Below are 23,683 nucleotides of genomic sequence, written 5' to 3'. Positions count from 1 at the left end.
GGAGGGGCACGGAGTGCGGGGCGGGCCTGCGGCGGCAGAGGCCGGTGTGACGTTGCACCAGCCTGAGGCGCGCCGTGCGTCCTCCCGGGTGAGTTGTCCCTGCATCCCGGGACCCTGGCGGTGGTGGGCTGCACAGGCTCCCTGGGAGGGGAGGTGTGGAGAGTGACCTGCGCTCGCACACAGGCTTCTTGGTGGCGGCAGCAGCAGCCTTAGCATCTCATGCCCGTCTCTGGGGTCCGTGCTTTTAGCTGCGGCTCGCGCCCTCCTCTGGAGCTCCTTTAAGCAGCGCTCTTAATCCCCTCTCCTCGTGTACCAGGAAACAAAGAGGCAAGAAAAAGTCTCTTGCCTCTTCGTCAGCTCTAGTCTTTTCCCCGGACTCCCTCCCGGCTAGCCGTGGTGCACTGGTCCCCTTCAGGCTGTGTTCACGCCGCCAACCCCAGTCCTCTCCCTGCGCTCCGACCGAAGCCCGAGCCTCAGCTCCCAGCCCCGCCCGCCCCAGCGGGTGAGTAGACAAGCCTCTCGGCCTGGTGAGTGCTGGTCGGCCCTGATCCTCTGTGCGGGAATTTCTCCGCTTTGCCCTTCGCACCCCTGTTGCTGTGCTCTCCTCCGCGGCTCCAAAGCTGCCCCCTCCGCCACCCGCCATCTCCGCCCGCGAAGGGCCTTCCTAGTGTGTGGAAACCTTTCCTCCTTCACAGCTCCCTCCCATTGGTGCAGGTCTCGTCCGTATTCTTTTGTCTCTGTTTATTCTTTTTTCTTTTGCCCTACCCAGGTACGTGGGGATTTCTTGCCTTTTTGGAGGTCTGAGGTCTTCTGCCAGCGTTCAGTAGGTGTTCTGTAGGAGTTGTTCCACGTGTAGAGGTATTTCTGGTGTATCTGTGGGGTGGAAGGTGATCTCCGTGTCTTACTCTTCTGCCATCTTCCCCTTGTCCCCCCGATTCTATGTCTATTAAGCAAGTCTTAGATGATAATTTGGCTTCCCATGTTATTTACCAGTAGGGAGATTAGTGAGGATCTGTCACTTTGTAAAATTATATTTATCATTATTAATTTATACATTGGCATTTAGCTTTGATTCAGCAGTCTTTGGAGGGTTTGATATTATGCGTTCAATTAATCTTGGACATGGTCGAGACTGAGTTTTGAGTCTCCAAACCTTGGGAATTAAAAATTTTTAAACATAGCCCTTTGTGAGCTTGGTTGATGTGAATCTACACCTGAGAGAAGTATGTAGTTGAGAAGTACTCAACTCTGGACCTAGTGAGGTTTCCTAGAAGCCAGTCTTCCAGCATCCTCCAGCCAATTAACTCCCTCTGTTTCTATAAAAAAAATCCACAGAATAAAAATAAAAATCTCATGCTCTCTTTTTATGTGGTTTGAAATTTCAGTAATAGTGAATATGCCGTTTCAAGCTACCTTCTCCTCTCCTTCTCCAAGGAGACTCTAGTCTTCCATATTGGGCATTAGAGAGAGGTGCTTAAGAACTTTGGAACCAGACAGATCTCACTCTGAATTCCACCTGTGCACCACTTACTAGCTGTGTGGCCTTGGGCAACTTACTTCTCTCTGAGCCTCACTTTTCTCATGTTATAAAGTGGGAATCATAATAATAATACCCATCTCGTAAGGTGGTTGTGAGGATTAAAATGAATAAATGTAAAGGGTTTCGAACACTGCCTGGTTCAAATGACTGTGCTCAGCAGCTATTAGTTGTTGTTACTGTTGTCATTTTTATTGTTGTTGTTAAATAAAATACTCTCATTTAGTCACCATTATAGAACCAGTCTGCCGACATCATGTGAACCAATGATACTCAACCTGGATTGTCAATATCGGCCCTGGCTCCAGGGTTGTCATGGCATTCTTGAAACAGAAAGAACTTTCATTTTTATTTAAAGAAAAAAGGACACATGGCGTTTACGGGGGACAGGGTATGATGATAGCATCAGTCAAAATGAGCTGATGACAGAGACACAATTTCAGCTAGGTTGGGACCAGTCATGGTGACTCTTTTCACCAGGTTGCTGTCAGCAGCATACCTTTCTCGGTGTTGGTATGTGCTGGCGGAACATACCAGCACCTTTCTTGATCATCGATACTGACAAATGTCTGCTCAGATAAATTAACATTCTGATCTGGCCTGACTCATTTTGTGGGAACAAGTTGGCAAGCCAGTGTGTGTATGAGCTGACTCACAAAACCCCTCAGCTTAAAAAAAAAAAAAGTACTGTATATTGTTTTACTCTAACAAGCATTGAGAAATGGCAGATAGACTTTTGTTTTCTCCTTTTGTGGCCACATTTATTGACTTCCACTTGGTGTTTTTGAGAGGCACATAGAAGACTGAAAATTCAATAGAGGAGGAGGAAAGGGGCACAAGGAAAAGAGGCATATGTTATATTTTGTCAGCATATGAGTACTGGGAACTTGTTCTGGAGTAAAAGCGCAGGTCCAAACAGTTCTAAAAAGCTTAAAGATATAGCACAGGAATGGGGCCGCCTCATTATGGGTCTATCGCAGGGGCAATTTGAACATCATTCACGTTAATATTCCAATGACCATTGATGTCATGGTATGCCAGGACCACACAGCACTGATATTTCCTTCCCCCTTCGCTGCCCAGAGAATTTAGAGCCTAAGGAAGACTAGAAAACAATTCACTTCTCTACTTTGGTTTCAGTCATTCTGGGCCAGAGGCGTTGACCTTAATGACTTCCACAGGCAGATTTCAGAAAATGACAAAATTGAATTTTAATTCGTCCTTTTGTGTCACATAGCTCAAACTGGAACAATAATGTTTTAGGGGTTTCCCCTCAACTTTCTTTCTTAAAACAGAGAGAATTTTCAATGCTGTCAGCTCCACTGTTCTAGACCCCGTGAGCTGGAATTTATAGCTCAGTTGAGGCCAGTTAGGTCAGCAGAGGACACAATGCAATTGTGCTGTGTCTTCCTTTGCGCAGGCATTGGGACTGCCCCCAGGCCTGCACAGGGGACCCCTAGGCATGTTTAAGGAAAGTGCTAAGCAACAGGATCAGAAGGCCTCATTAGGGAAAGCGACTGTAGTCTATATTTTAGAGATTTTCTTTAAAATGCCCAATCTCAAAATCAGCTTTTTCCAGGCACATTGCCAAATTACAGCAATGGACCAGTTTTCAAATGCCCGTTTAAAATAAGCTCTCTTAATAGACTTGAGGACATGGGGAGGGGGAAGGGTAAACTGTGACAAAGTGAGAGAGTGGCATGGACATATGTACACTACCAAGCGTAAAATAGATAGCTAGTGGGAAGCAGCCGCAGAGCACAGGGAGATCAGCTCAGTGCTTTGTGACCACCTAGAGGGGTGGGATAGGGAGGGTGGGAGGGAGACACAAGAGGGAGGAGATATGGGGATATACGTATGCATATAGCTGATTCACTTTGTTATATAGCAGAAACTAACACAACATTGTAAAGCAATTATACTCCAATAAAGATGTTAAAAAAATAAAATAAGCTCTCTTGAATGTAGCACTGTGGCAAAGGTCCTTCTGGCAGGAAGCCACTTTAGACATCAGATCACTCCAAGCATTATTTTAAAATAGTGCCCAGGCCTTTTAATAATTTAGGCGCTGTTTTCTTTGAACCCAGAAAATGTCAATGTACCAGAAGCAGACATAAATGGGGCTGCCTGGCCAACAGCTGGATTTCCTTTCGCACAGATGTTTCCTTAACAGGGATTGAGCCTTGAAATTGTTGATATTGTCCCATCCATCTACCCCATGGAACTATCTTCCGTTGATTCAATCCTTCCCCCATTCCCTCCCAGGTTTAAACTTTAGGTTGACTTTGTGGAGGTTTAGGAATGGAAGGGTTAAAGGGAAGGAAATTCATTGTGACCTATTGAGGGTGAAACTCCTAGAAGATGAAAGAAAAGCATCCTGCTATGAGGAGGGGCCTCTGCTCAGCCGCCCCCTTATCTGGAATAGCTATGGGGAGGGAGTGGCAAAGCCTGCCAGAGGTTTTCCAAAGAGACTTCTAAGATCATGAGCTCGGGTCTTCTTCAGATGAAGACCTGCAGTTTGTTAGAAGCTCAGGGACAAATGGAAGCCAAAGTAGTCCATGTCTGATGCTACAAGTAACCAAGGTAGCACTGAGTGGCTTGCTTCTGATTTTCTAGCTCACGACCTGGCGTTCTCTCATTGGTTTTAATATATTGTATATGATGGTTGCCAGAGGTACTCAGACAATTCAAAATGGGAAGCTGACTCAAGCACTTATGTTTGTGGGAGAGGCTGCTTGTCTTTCTGACCGCACCCTCTCTTCTTCCGGGTTGTAATTCTAGGATTATTTCAGTCACTGGCTCTCCATTTTTATAACTTCCTGTTAAACCCATTTCCACATTTTGTTAAAATAATCAGCTGTTCAAGATTGTTTGGAAGGTCAGATTCCATTAGGTCACCTGGTCCGTAGTCATTAACGTCACATATGATTGTTCAACAGTACAATACAGACAGCCCTTGTGGCTGGTGATGTCACGCTTCTGTGGAAGCGGGGTGGTCTGCTCTTGCATGCATGGCCTTCAGCATTTGCTACAAGGAAAAGCTGCATGTCCTTCATAGGTCTTAAGAAATGTCCCCTTTAAAAACAAATACAATTGAGTTTTTAACAAAAGAGATGTTTCCCTAACTCATTTCTTTGAATTTGCTCTAGGGTTTTAGGCTCTTCAGATAGTTGCTGAAGCCCTCAATAACTGCTACAGACCAGAATTGAGGTAGCCTCAGAATTTAGCTGGTTTCGTGCAAATAGGTACCAATTAGTAATTTATTCAAGCCTAGAGAGATTAGATGACCTGCTTCATAGATCATACTGATACTGTAGTGGTTTTTTCTACTGCATCTCACCATTCTAGATGTCACTAGAACTGGTTCTTCATCCAGAAAAAAAGGTGGAGAGGAAGAGGTATGGAGGAGGAGAGAAATCATAGGCAGCGCTCAGATATGTTCACACTGTATTTTTGGATATATAACAATAATTTTCTTATTAAACAAAAGGAAGGCAATGTCAAAAAGAGATTATCAAACATCTATTGCTAGAAGGAAGAAAAGTGATTGACGAGAACGTCCATGGAGTCTCCTTCACTTACTCTCAAGTTCTTCCTGGAGGAAGAATACTTTAGGTACTTGATGCTTAGTAAGTTGCGAAGCACTTCCCTTTTTGCACATAAACATTTTTTGACTTTTTGAGAAGCATCCAGCATTTATCAAACCCTCCGGTAGTCAAGTCATAGTTGCAAATCATAGTGGTTGCTTCAGTGCCTTGATGGTCTTGTGAGAACCTGAGGGAAACAGAGACTACCATGCCCAGCTTCACCAGGGACGTCTTTAGGGACGCAATTTTTCCTACCGGCTGACTTCTTTTGTCAGGTTCTAACCTTAATTCTATAGATCCACCCCTCCTCCCATCCCATTCTTTCACATAGACTCATACCAGATGCTCACACAACGTGATTCAGTTCTAATGTGGAGGCAAAAATCATTTTATAAAGTTTATAGACTATAATAGCAGTTTGCTAAAAGTGAAATATTCCCTTCTTTTGACAAGCTCAGGGGAAAGCCACATGGTTGACCTTTGCTGGCATTCCATGCCTTCCCTCCCTGCCACTGAATTCGGCTGAAGTCACTGTGGTGATACTGACCTTCCTGCCAGGTCTTTGGCCGCTGCCAGAGCCCACTGAGTACGCCCGAGCAGCTCTCTCCCACTGAGTTAATCAAGCCAGCCTTCACCTCCCTTGTGTTTCCTAAGCTGGCGTGCCCCGCAAGAGACTGAGTCCCAGGAAACTGTCAAGATCCTGGCCCTTGAATCCTGTCTCTGCCAGTAGCACTTTGAAGGAACTGTGGCTCAAGGGAGGGCCTGGCCTTTTTGCAAGGGCTAGCTTTTCAATTAAATACCATAGTTTTATGATTAGAGCTGAGAGCTCTGAGATTTCATACCCATATCAATAATCCCAAGGAAATGCACAGTATTGACCTCTTTCTCTTATTTTCTTATAATTTCCATTTCATTATGGCTATAAGGCGCTGCAGACTATGTACTTCTGGGCAATTATTGTTCTTCGTAGGTAGTTAGAATCATTCAGGCTTTTGCCTTGTTCCTCAAATCCTACCCAAATTTTGAAGTTATTTTCCTGAGATGTCTTGTAAAAACCCAGTATAGCCAAACAGCCGAAATATTTTTTCTTTTAGAGTTGAACCAAGAGGAAAAAGAGAAAATCAGTCTCCTCATACCTCAAGGAATTATTGTGTAGTGTTTTAGTGGGTAAGCTCTGGAGTTAGATTGCTTGAATTCAAGTCTTGGGTCTTCTGCATACTGACTATATAACCTTTGGCAAGTTACTTAACCTCTCTGTGCCTCATTTTTCTTATTTGTACAATAGAGACAATAGTATACTCATCTCATAGTGGGGGTTGATAATACATGAATTAATTCACATAAAGCACTTGAAACACTGCCTGGCAGAGGTAAATGCTCCATAGATGCTAGTTCTTACTACACGTAAAGCTAATCTTTAAGTGCTGTACAATATTTTCCTTGGAAGGAGATAAACATAATGGAAAAATCATTGTACAGTCAGGAGTTCTGTGTTTTGTCGCTGCCACCAACTGCCACATAGCTATATGACTTACAGCCAGTCTTAGTTTCAGTTATCTCATCTGTGAAACTGGGATAGTAATATTTCCCTTCACTGCTTTTTGCATACACGTGTGTGGGCATGCACGCACACAGACACACGCTCGCACATGCACATTCACTTCCTGTGATAGAGAAGGAGGAGAATTAAATGAGAACACAAATGTTAAAATTCCGAAAGGACATGAAACACTTCACTTATGGTGATCGTGTTGCCATGTATTCTATGTATATTTAAGCTATAACATTCTCAGAACAAAAGGTACTTTCATATCTATAAGGTATTCTATGCTTTTCAAAGAAAATAGACCATCAGTATTTTATCACAGCTGGCTATTGCAAGCCTCTAGGGCATAAGGAGCATGTTGTTTGCTTGTTTTACTCACAGTCTAGCAGATAGTGTACCTTCAGTAAATGTTAAGTGGAAAAAGTATAATTTTATACAAGTGCAATCGATCTAATGAGACAGCTAAGATGCCTCACAAATGGTCTTTAAATAGTTTTCTACCAAGTGGTTAATGTTGTTGACTTCACATAATGTCAGGGGCCTGTGATAATTTAGGTCCCAAAGAAGTTGAAATTTGGTTCAGACATATATCTTGAGAGAACATGTTATGGCTTAGCAGGAGAAGCCATAAGGGAACTCTTCCCAGATCTATCTCATCTTTCATGAGAGAGTACACAGTAGTCTCCTGGCTCTCTACGTGTAAAAAGTGAAAAAAAACCTGTTATAAACAGTTCTCAGTGAGTACTTATAGAGTGTATGAATGCATAAGACCTTGGCAGGGTGTGTGAATAAATTTTAAGCCAACTCAGATCTGGTACTTCTCATTAGCGTGAGTGGAAGGAGGATGGGACTGCATCTTCCACTAACCAAGGGGAAGAGGAGTCTGTTGCTTTTATAGTCACTAAAGCTTTGGCTGTGAAGCACTTGCAGAAATATAAAGTGCTGTGGAAATCCCTAATGATAGGTTACAGAGAGAACTCTCTCCAGTAACAGTGGTTGCATAAACTACTGACAATTGACTTTTCTTAAGTTACTCATTTAGTGCCTAAGTGGTTAAAGGAGGAAAGAAGAGCAGAGAAGAGCAAGACTGTGTGAAATGAGCACATTAATTGTCCTAAAAGCAACAGAAAAATCCTCTAGTTGTGCTCTTTCTTTTCAATACCTAAAGGTATATTGAAAAGAAATACAGGTTTTTATTGGATAAAGGCACTACCAGAATGTTTGCATTTAAACCTTTAAATGAAGCCATTCCCTCTTTATGCAGCAGAACCTTTCATTCATTATATCCTAAAAAGACTATTTTTATTTTCCTAAAGTATGGTTACTAATAGTAGGGAGTTAAGAAACTCTTTAGCCCTGATTCATGGAATTACGGTCATACACTACAAAAAGAAAATTTCACAAGTTGAGAAGACAATAGTCAAACCTAGAACGTCTTAGTGATTTTTTGGTCTGGCTAAGACACAAGCCATTCTTCTTGTTACTGTTCGTTTGGAGCAATCCATGTCCCATGAACTCTTTGGAGAGGAACTTTTTTTTTTTGCAAAAAGATTTTAGTTAAGTGGAATGATTTGGAGAGCTCTGGGGGCTTTTAAAAACTATTTAATTATGGATTCTGGGAGGAACTATAGAACTTTACTTCCTTGGATACTGTCAGGCTTTCTGTTGTAAAGAGTGAACTACCAGATTTAAGAATGTGACCCCGATGCCTCTTTTGGTAGGTGTCATTTTTTTAGCCGTGGGAACCTTGAATATGTAAGATTATTTCCTAATCAACCAAGAATTGGCTTCTTTAAGTGAAAGGCTGGGAGACAGAAGAATGAAAAAAAGACTAAAATTCAAGTCTGATAACAGAACTAACTCACCAAGATGAAGGGCAAGGTATGGTCTAGCATGAAAAATGCTGGACCACAAGATTATCTCATAATAGTCTACTAGTTTACTGTGTGTCCACAGTAAAATGAGTTCCAAGACAAATTGTTCTTAAAGTTTTATCAATATTAGAAACAAGTCATCATCTGGAATTCCCTTACGTTCTTCTGTTTAGCCACTTTTCCTGATTTCTCAAGTGTGGCTTGTCCCGGAATCCATTGTGAAAACAGACATATTCTGAGCCATGATGAAGCCATCCTTATTACTGCCTACCTAATTTCAACATTGTTATATACACTTGATCAAAATTTTAAGGTATAATAAAAGGGTAGAAAGATAAAAGATTTTGGAAGGATCATGTATGCAGATTCAATCTCGAGCCCTGACAACTGCTAGGGAAGACAGTGTGGGGCTGCTTAATGAGTCCCTGACAAGGGTCTGGCATTTATGAATATAAACATTTCTATCATTGCTACTAAAACTCGTGAGAATACATTGTTGAAATGATATTTTGTCTTAAGTGGTAGGTATAGCTTCTCTTTTTCTCATTCTCCTTATTTATCTACCTACCTATTTATTTATATCCTACCTTCTCCTGAAAAGAGTTTAAAGCGCTCTGCAAAAGTGTACATAATAAAAGTAAGATACAGTGCAACTAAAATACATAGGAATAATTAGGCAAAGGGGAAAATACAGGTAGGAAGTAAGATGGAGCCAGGATTAGAGCTATGGCACAAAATGCATGACATGAAGTTTACTGTGCTTGATAGAGGTAGACGATAAATATGGTTTATGCTTTCTAGCAACAAATATGAAGAGGGAAAATGATCAAATACATGAATCAGAATGTACGGAAGCTTAAAACAAACTGGTTTTTCAGAAAAGCTAATGGAGGGTAAAGAATGAGAACTAATTGAGCTAATGGGGCAAGGGTGGTCAACTGTTGCAGAGTCATAAATTTTCTAGTAGCTGTGGATATTCATTTCTATTTCTGAGGATCTGTTGAGTGAATCATTTTAATTGTCTTCTCTGGTCTGTAATAGAATAGCCTTCAGGGGAAAATTCATCCTGTCTATCCCTATCTATCTATCTACCTACCTATCTATGAAATGATACAAGTAATAGCCCTTGAAAATGTTTCCTTCATTTTGTCTTTTACTCATTTCTTTATTTCCAATTCATGTACCTTGTATTTAGTAGCCTAGCATGTGAAACTTAAAAAGCAAGACTATATACATTTACAGCCTGGTCATGGAACTGTACCAACCAATGGTTTCTATTTAATAGCAACTTACTTCTAAGCTTCATCAATTCTATCTAAATTAATGTGGAGCATAAAATTCCAGAAAAATCCAACAGAAATTGGAGCAAAACTTCTAGCATCTTCTATATGAACTACTGTGAACAATGTAGGAGCTTTTCTTACCACCTAAACTTGCATTTTTATGTGGTTGATTTTTTAAAAAATCATTCAGTATTCAAAAATAACATTGAAGTGTGTTACCTATTTGGGTGTTTTGGTCCATTAACTTTTTCCAGTGGTTTTTCCAATTAAAATTACACTGATGCCATATGGCGTCTATTTGTATGCTAAAACTCCCTAACTCATGAAAGAAATGTCAAAGCAGATTGAGCAGAGGGAGTGAGTTAACACTTTTCAGTGGTTCTAGTCACTAGTTCCATCAAGGACTAATTTCCAAGGTCCAGTTTTTCTCATTTAAAAACAATGAAGAGACTTTATTTTAGAACAGTTTTACATTTAAACAAAAATCAAGCAGATAATACAGAGGTCCTATTTGCTCCCGTTCCCCTGCACACAGTTTCCTCTATTATTAACATTATTAGCATTAGTGTGGTACATTTCTTGGAATGAATGAACCAATATCGATACATTATTAATAACTGAAGTCCATAGTTTACATTAAAATTTACTGTGTCGCACAGTTCTGTGGGTTTTAACAAATGCATTATATCTTGTATCCTCCCTTAGAATATCATGCAGAACTGTTTTACCACCCTAAAAATATCCGTGCTTCACCTATTCACCCTTTCCCCTCCCCTCTCCCCCCGCCCCCAAATCCCTGGTCACCACTGATCTTCCTAGCGTCTCAATAGTTTTGCCTTTCTCAGAATGTCAAATAGTTGGAATCATACAGCATACGGCCTTTTAAGACTGGCTTCTTTTACTTAGCAATAGACATCTAAGGTTCTTCCAAGTCCCTTTGTGGCTTGATAGCTTATTTCTTTTTACTGCTAAATAGTATTCCATTGTATGGATATAGCACTGCTTATCCTTTGAAGGATATCTTGCTTGCTTCTAGTTGATTATTATAAATAAAGGTTCTATAAACATTCATGTGTAGCTTTTTGTGTGAACTTAGGTTTTCAACTCAGTTGGGTAAATATCTAGGAGCACAATTCCTGGATTGCAATTATACTTGTAAGAAACTGCCAAACTGTCTTCTAAAGTGGCCGTACTACTTTGCATTCTCACCAGCAGTGTTGTGCTGCATCCTGGTCAGCATTTGGTATTGTGAATGTTATGAATTTTAGCCATCCTAATAGCTGTGTAGTGGTTGGTATCTCGTTGTTGGTTTAATTTGCAATTCCCTAATGACATAAGATATTGAGCATATTTCCTTATGCTTATTTGCCATCTACATATCTTCATTGGTGAGATGTCTGTTCAGATTTTTTGTCCATTTTTAACTGAATTGTTTGTTTTCTTATTGTTGAATTGTAACAGTTCTTTATATATTTCAGATACAAGTCCTTTATCAGATATGTTTTACAAATATTTTCTCACAGTTTGTGACTTGTTTTTCCATTCTCCTAGCAGATGTTTGTCTCTTCATTCTCTTAACAAAACAGATGTTCTAAATTTTAATAAAGTCCAACTTATCGTTTTTTTTTTTTTTTTTTTTTTTAACATCTTTATTGGGGTATAATTGCTTTACAATGGTGTGTTAGTTTCTGCTTTATAACAGAGTGAATCAGCTATACATATACATGTGTTTATTTCATGGATTGTACTTTTGATGTTGTATCTAAAACCTTATTGCTAAACTCAAAGTAATCAAGATCTTCTCCCATGTTGTCATCTAGAAGTTTTATAGTTTTGCATTTTATATTTAGGTCTACAGTCCATTTTGAGTTATTTTTATAAAAGGTGTAAGGTCTGTATCGATTTATTTCTTTGCATATAAGTGTCCAGTTGTTTCCGAGCTATTTGTTGAGAAAACTATACTTTTTCCATTGAGTTGGCTTTCTCCTTTCTGTCAATCTATTTCTAGGCTCCGTATTCTGTTCCATTGATCTATTTCTTTATTCTTTTGCTAATACTATGCTGTCTTTTTTTTTTTTTACAGTTTTCTGCTCTTTTTATTTTAAATTTTTAAAAAAATAATTAATTAATTTTATTTTTGGCTGCATTGGGTCTTTGCTGCTGCATGCGGGCTTTCTCTTGTTGCGGCGAGTGGGGGCTACTCTTTGTTGTGGGGTGCGGGCTTCTCATTGCGGTGGCTTCTCCTTGTTGCGGAGCAGAGGCTGTAGGCGTGCAGGTTTCAGTAGTTGTGGCACATGGGCTCAGTAGTTGTGGCTCATGGGCTCCAGAGCGCAGGCTCAGTAATTGTGGCGCACGGGCTTAGTTGGTCCACGGCATGTGGGATCTTCCCGGACCAGGGCTCAAACCCATGTCCCCTGCATTGGCAGGTGGATTCTTAACCACTGCACCACCAGGGAAGTCCCATTATGCTGTCTTGATTACTGTAACTTTATAGGAATTTATTTTCCCTCTTTGAAAGTTTATGTTGGCCTCGGTGTTTTTCATACATCTGACTGTAGGTACAGTCACTTTGAGAAAACAATAATTAACAATTTATTGATTGTCTAATAGTTCTTCTTTTTTAAATTTAAATATTGTATTAGTTTCAGGTGTAGAGCATAGCGATTCAGTATTTTTTGCAGATTATACTCCATTATAAGTTATTTATATTATAATAACATAAACTGCTGTGTATAAAATAAACAACAAGGACATACTGTATAGCACAGGTAATTATAGCCATTATCTTGTAGGAATTCTTGAACCCGGGTGTCCCAGTCCTCTGATTTTGTTATTCTTCAGTGTTGTGATGTCTATTCTGGGTCTTTTGCCTTTCCATATAAACTTTAGTATTGTTATCCACAAAATAACTTGCAGGGATTTTTATTTGGATTCCACTGAATGCATACATCACATTTGGAAGAATTCTTAATAATATTGAGCCTTTCTATTCATGAACATGGAATATTTCTCCATTTATTCTTATATATATTTCATTAGAATTATACCTAAGTATTCCATTTTGGGGGTGCTAATGTAAATGGTGTTGTGTTTTCAATTTGAAATATCAGTTAATCATTGTTGGTGTATATTAACTTTGTATTCTGCAACCTTGCTATATGCGCTTATTAGTTCAAGGAGAGTTTTATATCAATTCTTTGTAACAATCTATATAGGCAATCATGTCATTTGTGAACAAAGGCAGTTTATTTTTTTCCTTCCCAATCTGTGTACCTTTCATTTCCTTATCTTGTCTTATTGCATTAGGTAGGACTTGAAGTACAATGTTAAAAAGAAGTGCTGAGAGGGACATCCTTGCCTTGTTCCCCAATCTGAGGTTAAGGAGCAAGCCTCTAGTTTCTCACCATTAAGTATGATATTAGCTGTAGGTTTCTTGTGGATATACTTTATCAAGTGGAGAAAGTTCCCCCCATTCCTAGTTTGCTGAGAGTTTTTATCATGAATGGTGTTGGGTTTTGGCAAATGCTTTTTCTGTACCTATTGATATGATCATTTGATTTTTCTTCTTTATAGCCCATTAATATGATGGATTACATTACCTGATTTTTGAAGGTTGAACCAGACTTGCATATCTGGAATAAAACCCGCTGGGTCATGGTGTATGAGTCTTTTTATACATTGTTGTATTTGATTCACTAATATATTGTTGTGGATTTTTGCATTTATATTCATGAGAGATCTTGGTCTGTAGCTTTCCTTTCTTGTAATGCCTTTATCTGGTTTTGGTATTAGGGTAATGATGGCCTCATAGAATGAGTTAGGAAATGTTCTCTCTGCTTCTATTTTCTGGAAGAGATTGTAGACAATTGGTCTTCTTTCTTCCTTAAATGTTTGAAAGAATTCACCTGTGAAACCATCTGGACCTGCATTCCTTTTGGAAGTTTATTAATTAATCATTCAGTTTCTTTGATAAATACAGGATAATTCAGATTACCTGTTTGTCATTGTGTAAGTTTTGATAGTTTTGTCTTTTAAGGAATTGGTGGTGCATTTTATCAATTTAATCAAGTTTTGGGGCATATAGTTGTTCATAATATTCATGTATTATCCTTTTAATATCCATATGATCATTAATAATGACCCCTCTTTCATTTCTCATGTTACTAAATTGTGTCTTATCATTTTTTTTCTTGATTAGCCTGGCTAGGTATTTTTAAATTTTATTTATCTTTTCAAAGAACTAGCTTTTTGTTTCATGGATTTCTCTCTTGATTTTTGTTTTCAGTTTCACTGAATTCTGCTCTAATTTTTTATTATTTTTTTCTTCTGCTCGCTTTAGGTTTATATTGCTGTTAATTCTCTAGTTTCATTTGGTGAAATCTTAAATTATTGATTTGAGATCTTTTTTTCCTTTTCTAATATAAGCATTCAGTGCTACAAATTTCCCTCTAAGCACTGCTTTTGCTACATCACACCAATTTCAGTAAGTTGTATGGTCATTTTCATTTAGTTGAAAATATTTTTAAATTTCTCTTAAGACTTTTTTGTCCCATGCGTTGTGTAGAAATGTGTCGTTTAATTTGCAAATGATTGGATATTGTCTTGTTATCTTTCTGGTATTGACTTGCAATTTAAATTCATTATGGTCTAAGAACGTTCTTTGTATGATTTCTGTGCTTTTAAATTTTTAAGGTGTATTTTATGGCCAAGTATCTGGTCTATCTTGGTGAATGTTTCAAGTGAGCTTGAGAAGAATGTACATTCTGCTGTTGATGGACGAATTAGCCTATACATGTCAATTAGATCTAGTTGATTGATGATGCTATTTGGTTCAACTATGCCCTTGCTAACTTTCTGCCTGATGGATTTATTAGTTACTGATAGAGGGGTGTTGACGTCTCCAACTGTAATTGTGGGTTTGTACATGTAAGGATTATGTCTTTTTGGAGAATTGACCCCTTCAACATTTTGTAACACCCTTTTTTTATTCCTGATAATATTCCTTCTTCCAAAGTGTGCTTAGTCTGAAATTAATTTGGCTATTCCAGTTTTTGTTCTACTTAGCGTTAGCATGATAAGTCTTTCTTCATCCCTTTATCTGTATCTTTATGTTCAAGATGTGCTACCTGTAGACAATGTATAGTTGGGTCTTATTTTTATATTTACTCTGATAGTCTCTATCTTTTACTTTGTGTATTTAAACTATTCACATTTAAAGTGATTAGTGATGTAATTGGATTAATATTCATAATGTTTATTGCACATATTCTTTGTTTTGGTTACTTTTAATCTTCCTCTCTTTTCCTGTCTTCTGTGGCTTTAACTGAACATTTATGTATGATTCCATTCCTCTTAGCATACGCTTCTTTTTGAAATTCAAATTACACTAGATTGTTTCACTGGTAGTTCAGGTACCTTATAATATTCATTTTACTTATCCATATGCTATAATCACCAACACATTATTGCTGCTATTACTTTGAACAAAGTTATATATTATATCAATTTTTAAAAAAAGAAAAGGTTTTATTTTACCTTTATATATTCCTTCTCTGATGCTCTTCTTTTCTTCATGTAGATCTGATTTTCTGGCTTATATACTTTTCCTGAAAAACATATTTTAACATTTTTTTTTTTTGCAAACCAGGTCTACTGGTGACAAATTTCTTCCATTCTTGTTTGTATGAGAAAGACTTTCTCTTTTCCTTTTTGATGATAATTTTGCTGGAAATAGAATTCTAGGTCTTTTTTTTTTTCTTTCAATGCAAAATATTTCATTTACTCTCTTCTTCCTTGCATGATTTCTGATGACATGTTCAATGTAATTCTTATCCTTGTTCCTCTATAGATAAGAAGGTTTTTTTCTTCCTCTGGCTTCTTAGAAGATTTTCTCTTTGTCTTTGGTTTTCTACAGTTTGGATATGATATGCCTAAGAGTAGGTATTTTGGTATTCAACCTGCTTGTTATTCTCTGAGCTTCTTGGACCTGTGGATGTTATCTATCATGAATTTTGTGAAATTTTGGACATCATTCTCTCAAATATTTCTTTTGCTCTCTTCTCTCTCTCTTCTCCTTCTGGAATTGCAATTACACATATTATACACCTTTTGAATTTGTCCCACAGTTCTTGGATACTCTTTTCTGTGTTTTGTTTGTTTGTTCTTTTTTTTTTTTAATCTTCCTGTTGTGGTTTGAGAAGTTTCTACTGACATTTCTTTAAGAGCGCTGGTTCTTACCTTGTTTGTTTCAAGTATGCTGATAAGCCCATGAAAAGCATACTTCATTTCTGTTTGTGTTTTTGATTGCTAGCATTTCCTTTCGATATTTCTTAGCATTTCTATCTCTGTACTTACATTATCGATATGTTCTTGTATATTGTCCACTTATTCCATTAGAGTCCTTTATATATTAATAATAGTTATTTTAAATTCCCTGTCTGATATTTCCATAATCTGTGCCATATCTGAGTGTGGTTATGATAATTGCTTTGTTTCTTCAGACTGTTCTTTTGCCTTTTTTCATGGCTTGTAATTGTTTGTTAAAAGCAGAATATGATATATTGGGTAATAGGAGCTGAGGTAATTAGACGTTTAGTGTGAAGTTTTATGTTAATGTGACTAGGAGTTAGGCTATTTATTGTTTGCTGTATCTATAGATGCTAGAGGCTTTAGTTTCCTCTAGTGTCTTTGTTTATTTTTTTTCTCACCTCTTTTTGGTGGGTTTCTCTAAGAACTCCTTCTTAAATAGGATCTGTGTCTTTCTGGTGGGAAGGTATGGGGGTAGTGAAAGTGGCCTATAATATTACGATTAATCAGTCTGTTAGTAGACTTAAGTCCATGAGCTGTAACCCTCATAAGTTTTTCTCGGCCTTTTTTTCTTTCCCTTTAGGTGTTACAGGAAGGCTAGAAGGGACTGGAGTTGTCTAATTGCCCCTCTTCTAGGTATATTAGGCTTTGGTAAAGTTGTGTCCATTGGAGAACAGGCATTTGTTATGGAGAATGCTTATGGTGTATTTCTAAATTATTACTTTCCCCCTACCCCTGCCAGAAAAAACAAGGAGATTTTTCTTAGATCTTAACCATGAAAACTTTGGTGTTTTCTTGAGGTAAATCCCATGGGAATGTGGGGGACCCATAAAACTGAGGACCCAGGAATTTTCAACTCTCAGGCTAGTTCACATTCAGCCTCTGTCAGTTTGTCAGAGTTACCATTTAAGGGTTTAGACTAGTTTATAGCTTCAGTGGCGTCTGCTGCAGGTGTCTGAGATCCAGCAGATCTCAGCTGTGATTCTCTGTATTTTCCTCTCTTTCCAGATTTCAGGGTAGCAGTTTGCCCTGTGACCTTAATTCCCTGATGGGTCTAAGAAGAATCATTGATTTTCAGTTGGTTCAGCTATTATCTTGTTGTTGAGAATGAGAATGATAATTTCCAAGCTCTTTACATGTTGTAGCCAAGACCAGAAGTCTCCCAATGTCCAGTTTTCAAGGCTGGAGCATGTTGTGGAATTAGCAAGGGTATTGGTGTTAGAGTGACCTACACTTAAATTCAGTCTGTGGCATTTAACTAGATATTATCTTGTATGAGTCACTTAACCCGTCTGAGCCTCAGTTTCCTCACCAAATAAAAATAAATCCAAATACATATGTTTATGTTAAATTTAAATGAGAGGACATATGTGAGCAAGTTCATTACAGATCCTGGCATATACTTTGCAGGTATCACATAAATGTCAGTTTTCTTCTTCCATTAAGGTACCTGTGCTTGAAAGCAAAGACTGGAGTCCAACCCATTGTGTGGCATTTATCCTAGAAATTTAAGAAGTTCTTATAAAGTATTTGCCATTCTTACAATGCTGGAAAAATTACCTTGAAAAAAGTAACCTGCCTTTATCAGGACTGTTTTATTCTTAAGGGCTTGAAGGGAACTCAGTGGTTCATTTATTTCTGTCTTCCAACTACAAGTAGACTCTCCTTTTTAAAAAAAAAATCCAGTCTTTTACTGAAAAGGCCCATGAAAACACATTTCTTTATGTCTAGGTCTGGGTAAAGGAACATCAGCACCAAGTACTAAGGACAGTCATTTTGCTACGGTTATAGGATATATGTCCTGGGTTGGGATGGGGGAGAACTTACTGAACCATTTAAAGAGAGGTGATAGCCTGATTGCAGACTTTACATATCAAACCATATTGGAGAGTTGTGTCCCTTTTTGAGCACCATAATTTAAGAAGGAAGTTGATAACAGTAGAGTGTGTCCAAATAGGGGTGACCAGAATAGTGATGGGGGCAACAATAAATCTAGAAACCTTGCTATATTTGGATGTGTATTAATTTATTAGATCTATTTATCTGTATCATATATCTTTCTATATAGTGTTAAAAATAGACTATTTTCTGTTTGGTGCCAAATTTTTCGTAACATCTCTGATTTTACATTGTTCCGACTTCTCCTGGATATAATGCTTGACTTTTTCCCAGGAAACAGACAGAGGAAAACCTCCCCTAGCTTAAGTGTACATTATTATCTGACCAAAAAAAAAAAAAAAAATCCATCGACTGAACTTCCTGGCCCATTCTAGCCCTTGACTTCATTTCATGAAACCTCAAGTTGCCAACCTCAAGCTGAGCATCACTTTTCACCTAGTGTTGGTTCCTATAAATCCCCAAGGAGCCTTTGCTTGAGCAGTTATGGTTTGGTCTGTTGTCCCACGATACAGAAGTAAGGGGGTTGGGCAAAACCCAAAGATGTGCTAAGTGGATTCTGAGCTGTGAAAGTTGGAGCAGGAAGCACATGTGAGCATATGAACCCCTAGCCCTTTCCCTCTGCAATATGTGTTGTTATTCTTTCTGGAGAAGAGTTCATGATCTTTTGTAATTTTCTTTTTCTATTGATCCAGCAGTGCTAGTAACAGAAACTTAAGAAAAAAGTTATGGCAGTACAGTCTATGGAATTTCACTGTCATATATCTTGCACATTAGAGAACAAATGCACTGTGCTAGAGATGAAATTTGCCTTGTAGAGACTTAATTTTAGGGTAGCTTAGATGATTGAGATCCACAGGGTAGCATCTCAGCAGCAGTCTTTCTTCTCTGAATTTGTGCTGTCCCAAGACAAAGGTGAAAGTGTAACTCTGCTTTGTTGGTCTTTGGGCTGCAATTTCTTCCAGTACATTTCCACTTGGAGAGGAGAGGCCAATGGGAAAATAATGAGCCTAAAAATGAACTTGACTTTCAAAGATTTTTGAGGATGTGTGTGTTGGCTATAGGGCTGAGGGCAACTAGAGTGAAACCGTTGCCGGGAGACACTAGTCTGAGTTGACTACTTCTACTTGGCAGTTGTGTGACCCTGGGAAAGTGCTTAAATTCTGCTGAGCCTCAGTTTCATCACCTGTAAAATGGGGATTGCAATACCGAACTTAGAAGATTGTTGTAAAAAGTAGATCTCGTAATAAACTTGGAAATGCTTTGTAAATGCTAAACCATATAGCTTGGGAGTACTTTTAAGACAAGGAAGATGTATTATTTATCTCCATCTACCTAGCACTTACATACCCCTAGTACTTAGCACAGGGTCTAGTATATAATAAATGATTGGTAGCTGAAATTAAAATGAATGAATAGTTTTTAATCTCCAAATTTCTGATGATTTTAAAGAATTAATTGACTGGTCCTTCGTATTGGGTTAGATGATCTCTTGGCTTCATTCAATCTTTAGATTCAAGGATTGAAAATAAAGTAGCGTGTGGAGTTAGGAAGAGATTGTTATAAGATAGATAAACTTTCTAAGAATTGCTTAACATTCTAAACAAAATAAAAGTAACAAATGAACATTTAGCAATTGATGAAAACGAAGATTAACTTTCTCAAGTGGGCTTGGAAACCCAGTAGAATTGCTCTGGCATCTGCTCAACATTCCTGGGCACGTCATAAACCCAAGGGAAGAATCTAGCAAGCGCGTTCTACCTTGTGAGGGATCTGGGGCAGATGGTGGTGGTACAACCTAGAGCTCACTTCTGCCACAGATGACTGAGATGTTTGGCTAAGTGATCCCAAGGAGCTGTTGGAATGCAGTCTGTCTAGTAGTATGAAAGTGGTAATAATTTGATTTTTCAAGGCTCATGAAATAGCATCATTTGGGGTACATCTGTCGTGGACCTTTGCGCTTTGGAAGGAAAGGAAAGAAACTACTAAGTTAATTTTAAATGTCTTGGGAAACTTGGTTGTTTTTGTTTGTTCTTAAACTATGCCTTATTTCTTTGAAAAATCTATTATTGCAGTTTTTTCCTTTCTCTCATATAAATGTGGGACTCTGGTTATTTGGGATAAATTGTGTCTGCAGTGCTTCAGTTTGGAGAAAACGGGATGGTGACATTATTACTTTCTCTCTCAAACCAATGACACTGATCAGGCCTTATGCCAAGGGGTAGGGGCAGCAGATGTAATCCTGAACCCATAGTCTCTGTAGAGTAGATAAGGTTTCCAAGCCATGTGGAAGCCGAACTTACCAAGGAAGCTTAGCAGTTATCCTTCCAGATGTTCAGCTTGCAGATACCAGCGGTGTTCTTTTCAGTATCGAACGTATAGGTAAGTGCATGTGTTGTTTTTCTCCATCCAGATACCCGTTTAGGGGATAAATTCCACTTGCAGGTCTGTCAATCTGTCAGATAGCTCCCTTTAAAGTTATCTAGAGAAAATCTACCTACATGATGAAATTTGTGATAGCTTTTATTCTTGGCTAAGAACTTGCCTTTCCTCCAGGGATGAACAGGCTTAAATTGTTATGTGAGTTTATACAGTATATGGTTTGTTGTCAAATATTTATCTCTGTCTAAAAATGAAATGTCTTGAAATACAGTTTCTTTTTAACTGAATAACTCAATGTGAGAAAGAGAAAGAACTTCTCATTTAGCCAATTTTTAATCAATATTTTTATGAGAGGCCAGAATGTTAACTGAATCCTGGCTTTTGTCATTTGAAATATAATTTGTGTGCTTAATAATCTATGTGCACATCAGGGTTTGGACTGCATGTTCAGAAAGGAAAATTGATTTATAGGAACAAACAGCTGCAGGAGTAGAGGCAATGCCAGAAGTAAACGTGAGTCAATTATTTAAGGCAAATGGGACCTTAATCACCACAGCAATAGAGAAATCTCAAAGTCAGTTACACACTGGATTTTCATGCTTTAATTTGTGGGCATTTCTTTATCTCTTATTTTGCAGAGGCCTTTGAAATCGTTGTTCGCCATGCCAAGAACTACACCAATGCCATGTTCAAGAACAACTACCCGAGCCTGACCCCACAAGCTTTTGAGTTTGTGGGTGAATTTTTCACTGATGTATCTCTCTACATCCTGGGTTCTGACATCAACGTGGATGACATGGTCAATGAATTGTTTGACAGCCTGTTTCCAGTCATCTATACCCAGCTAATGAGCCCAGGCCTGCCAGAGTCCACCTTAGACATCAATGAATGTCTCCGAGGGGCAAGGCGTGACCTGAAAGTATTTGGGAATTTCCCCAAGCTTATTATGACCCAGGTTTCCAAGTCACTGCAAGTCACTAGGATCTTCCTCCAGGCCCTGAATCTCGGAATTGAAGTGATCAACACAACTGATCACCTGAAGTTCAGTAAGGACTGTGGCCGAATGCTCACCAGGATGTGGTACTGCTCTTACTGCCAGGGACTGATGATGGTTAAGCCGTGTGGTGGCTACTGCAATGTGGTTATGCAAGGCTGTATGGCAGGTGTGGTGGAGATTGACAAGTACTGGAGAGAATACATTCTGTCTCTCGAAGAACTGGTGAATGGCATGTACAGAATCTATGACATGGAGAATGTACTGCTTGGTCTCTTTTCTACGATCCATGATTCCATCCAGTATGTCCAGAAGAATGGAGGAAAACTGACCACCACTGTGAGTACCATTCTACAGTTTTCAGAGGAATTGGATTCTACTGGGGGTAGGGCAGCCTGGCCAGTAGCAGGTGCTGATGGAGAGAAGTGAGAAAAAAAGTGGGCAGGGATGATAGAGGGACTGAATGACCTCACAGAGCTAGGCAGCACATTAAGTCCACAGGTTATGGAGTCCTAATGCCTGGCTTTGAATTTTAGCTTCACCCACTTTCTTGCTGTGGGACCTTGGGTGAATCATTTTATCTGTATGATCTCATATTGCTGATTCATAAAATAGGGATAAAAAGAATATCTTCTTCATAGGGAATAACATGTGTTAAAGCACTTGGCATGTGCCTGGTACATGGTAATTCTTCAGTAATTATTAGCTATTATTACCACTGTTGTTGGTTATCACAACCTTTGTGACAACCCTGTGAGGTAGGAGCTGTTATCTCCATTTTGTAAATGAGGAAACTGAAGCTCAGTGATTCAGAAGTTGATCAGGTCTCCCTTTAATTAGGTTATCACCACTTTGTTTGATTCTGATTTCACTCTTGTGCTCTTAATCATATATATCATATTACTTTATTTTTTAAATTTATTTTATCGAAGTACAGTTGTTTACGATGTTGTGTTAGTTTCTGGTATACAGCAAAGTGATTCAGTTGTACATATGTATAATAGTTTGCGTCTGCTAATCCCAAACTCCCAATCCTTCCCTCCCCCTTGGCAACCACAAGTCTGTTCTCTATGTCTGTGAGTCTGTTTCTGTTTCGTAAATAAGTTCATTTGTGTCATATTTTAGGTTCCACATATAAGTGATATCATATGGCATTTGTCTTTCTCTGTCTGACTTAACTAGTATGATAATCTCTAGGTCCATCCATGTTGCTGTGAATGGCATTATTTCATTCTTCTTTTCGGCTGAGTGATATTCCATTGTATGTATACACCACATCTTCTTTATCCATTCATCTGCTGATGGACATTTAGGTTGTTTCCATGTCTTGCTTATTATAAATAGTGCTGCCATGAACATAGGGGTGCATGTATCTTTTTGAGTTATAGTTTTTTTCTGGATGTATGCCCAGGATTGAGATTGCTGGGTCATATGGTAGCTCTACTTTTAGTTTTTGTAAGGAACCTCCATACTGTTTTCCATAGTGGCTGCACCAACTTACATTCCCAACAACAGTGTAGGGGGGTTCCCTTTTCTCCACACTCTCTTTGGCATTTGTTATTTGTAGAGTTTTTAATGCATGGTCATTCTGACTGGTGTGAGGTGCTACCTCGTTGTAGTTTGATTTGAGTTGCATTTTGAGTAGTGACTTTAAACATAGGAGACCCAGCTAGACCCCACTAACTAAACCTACACAAGAACACGGGTGAGGCAAAACGTTCATGTTTTCCAACAGTTGTTTTTGCAGCCTTGATTTATACCAGTGTAAGGCTGATAGGGTTTGTGATGGGGGTGGGACAGTTTTGTGAGGCAGAAGCTTGATTGGTTTCAGTCAGACAATGTTAGTTACATTGTACCTGCTAAGCTAGGGTGCACACATTGAGGACCACGGGATGCACACACTTTTCAATACAGAGCAGAACATACAGCCAAGAGCTACCAGCCAGATCTCACTAAGGTGATGGTGACTGATTCCTGAATGTTCCCAGCTTTGTAGAAGGACGTGGCAGAATAGTATAATACACTGCCCTTGTTGAGCTCCTACCACATTTGAGGTGCTCTGCTGGCCAGTTTACGTAATATTATTTCTTAGTAATCCATGGGATAGGTCCTAATATAATATTATCCCCATTTTACACAGGAGTAAATGAAGCTTAGAGGGCTTAAATATGTTGCCCAAACGTCCAAGGTAGTTAAATAGAGGTGGCGGAGCTGGGATTCCAACCCTGGCTTGTTGCCTTGCGCGATTCGTGCTCTTATCTTCTATAGCGTTGCAACT

General features: G+C 38.7%; 1 protein-coding gene across 2 annotated transcripts in view; it reads left to right on the top strand.

The window, feature by feature from the left end:
- GPC3 (glypican 3) overlaps window positions 1-23,683 on the top strand; it is a 448,983-nt gene that overhangs the window by 209,445 nt on the left and 215,855 nt on the right. For both annotated transcript variants that reach the window (XM_032620671.1, XM_032620670.1), the window contains exon 3: window positions 21,050-21,744. In XM_032620671.1, the coding sequence (XP_032476562.1) occupies window positions 21,050-21,744 (695 nt within the window). The remainder of the gene's footprint in view (window positions 1-21,049; window positions 21,745-23,683) is intronic.

This window comes from Phocoena sinus, chromosome X (genome assembly GCF_008692025.1).
Source record: "Phocoena sinus isolate mPhoSin1 chromosome X, mPhoSin1.pri, whole genome shotgun sequence".
Lineage (NCBI taxonomy): Eukaryota > Metazoa > Chordata > Mammalia > Artiodactyla > Phocoenidae > Phocoena > Phocoena sinus.
The sequence above is the reverse complement of the archived record's forward strand: the minus strand, read 5'-3'. Positions and strand labels throughout refer to the sequence as shown.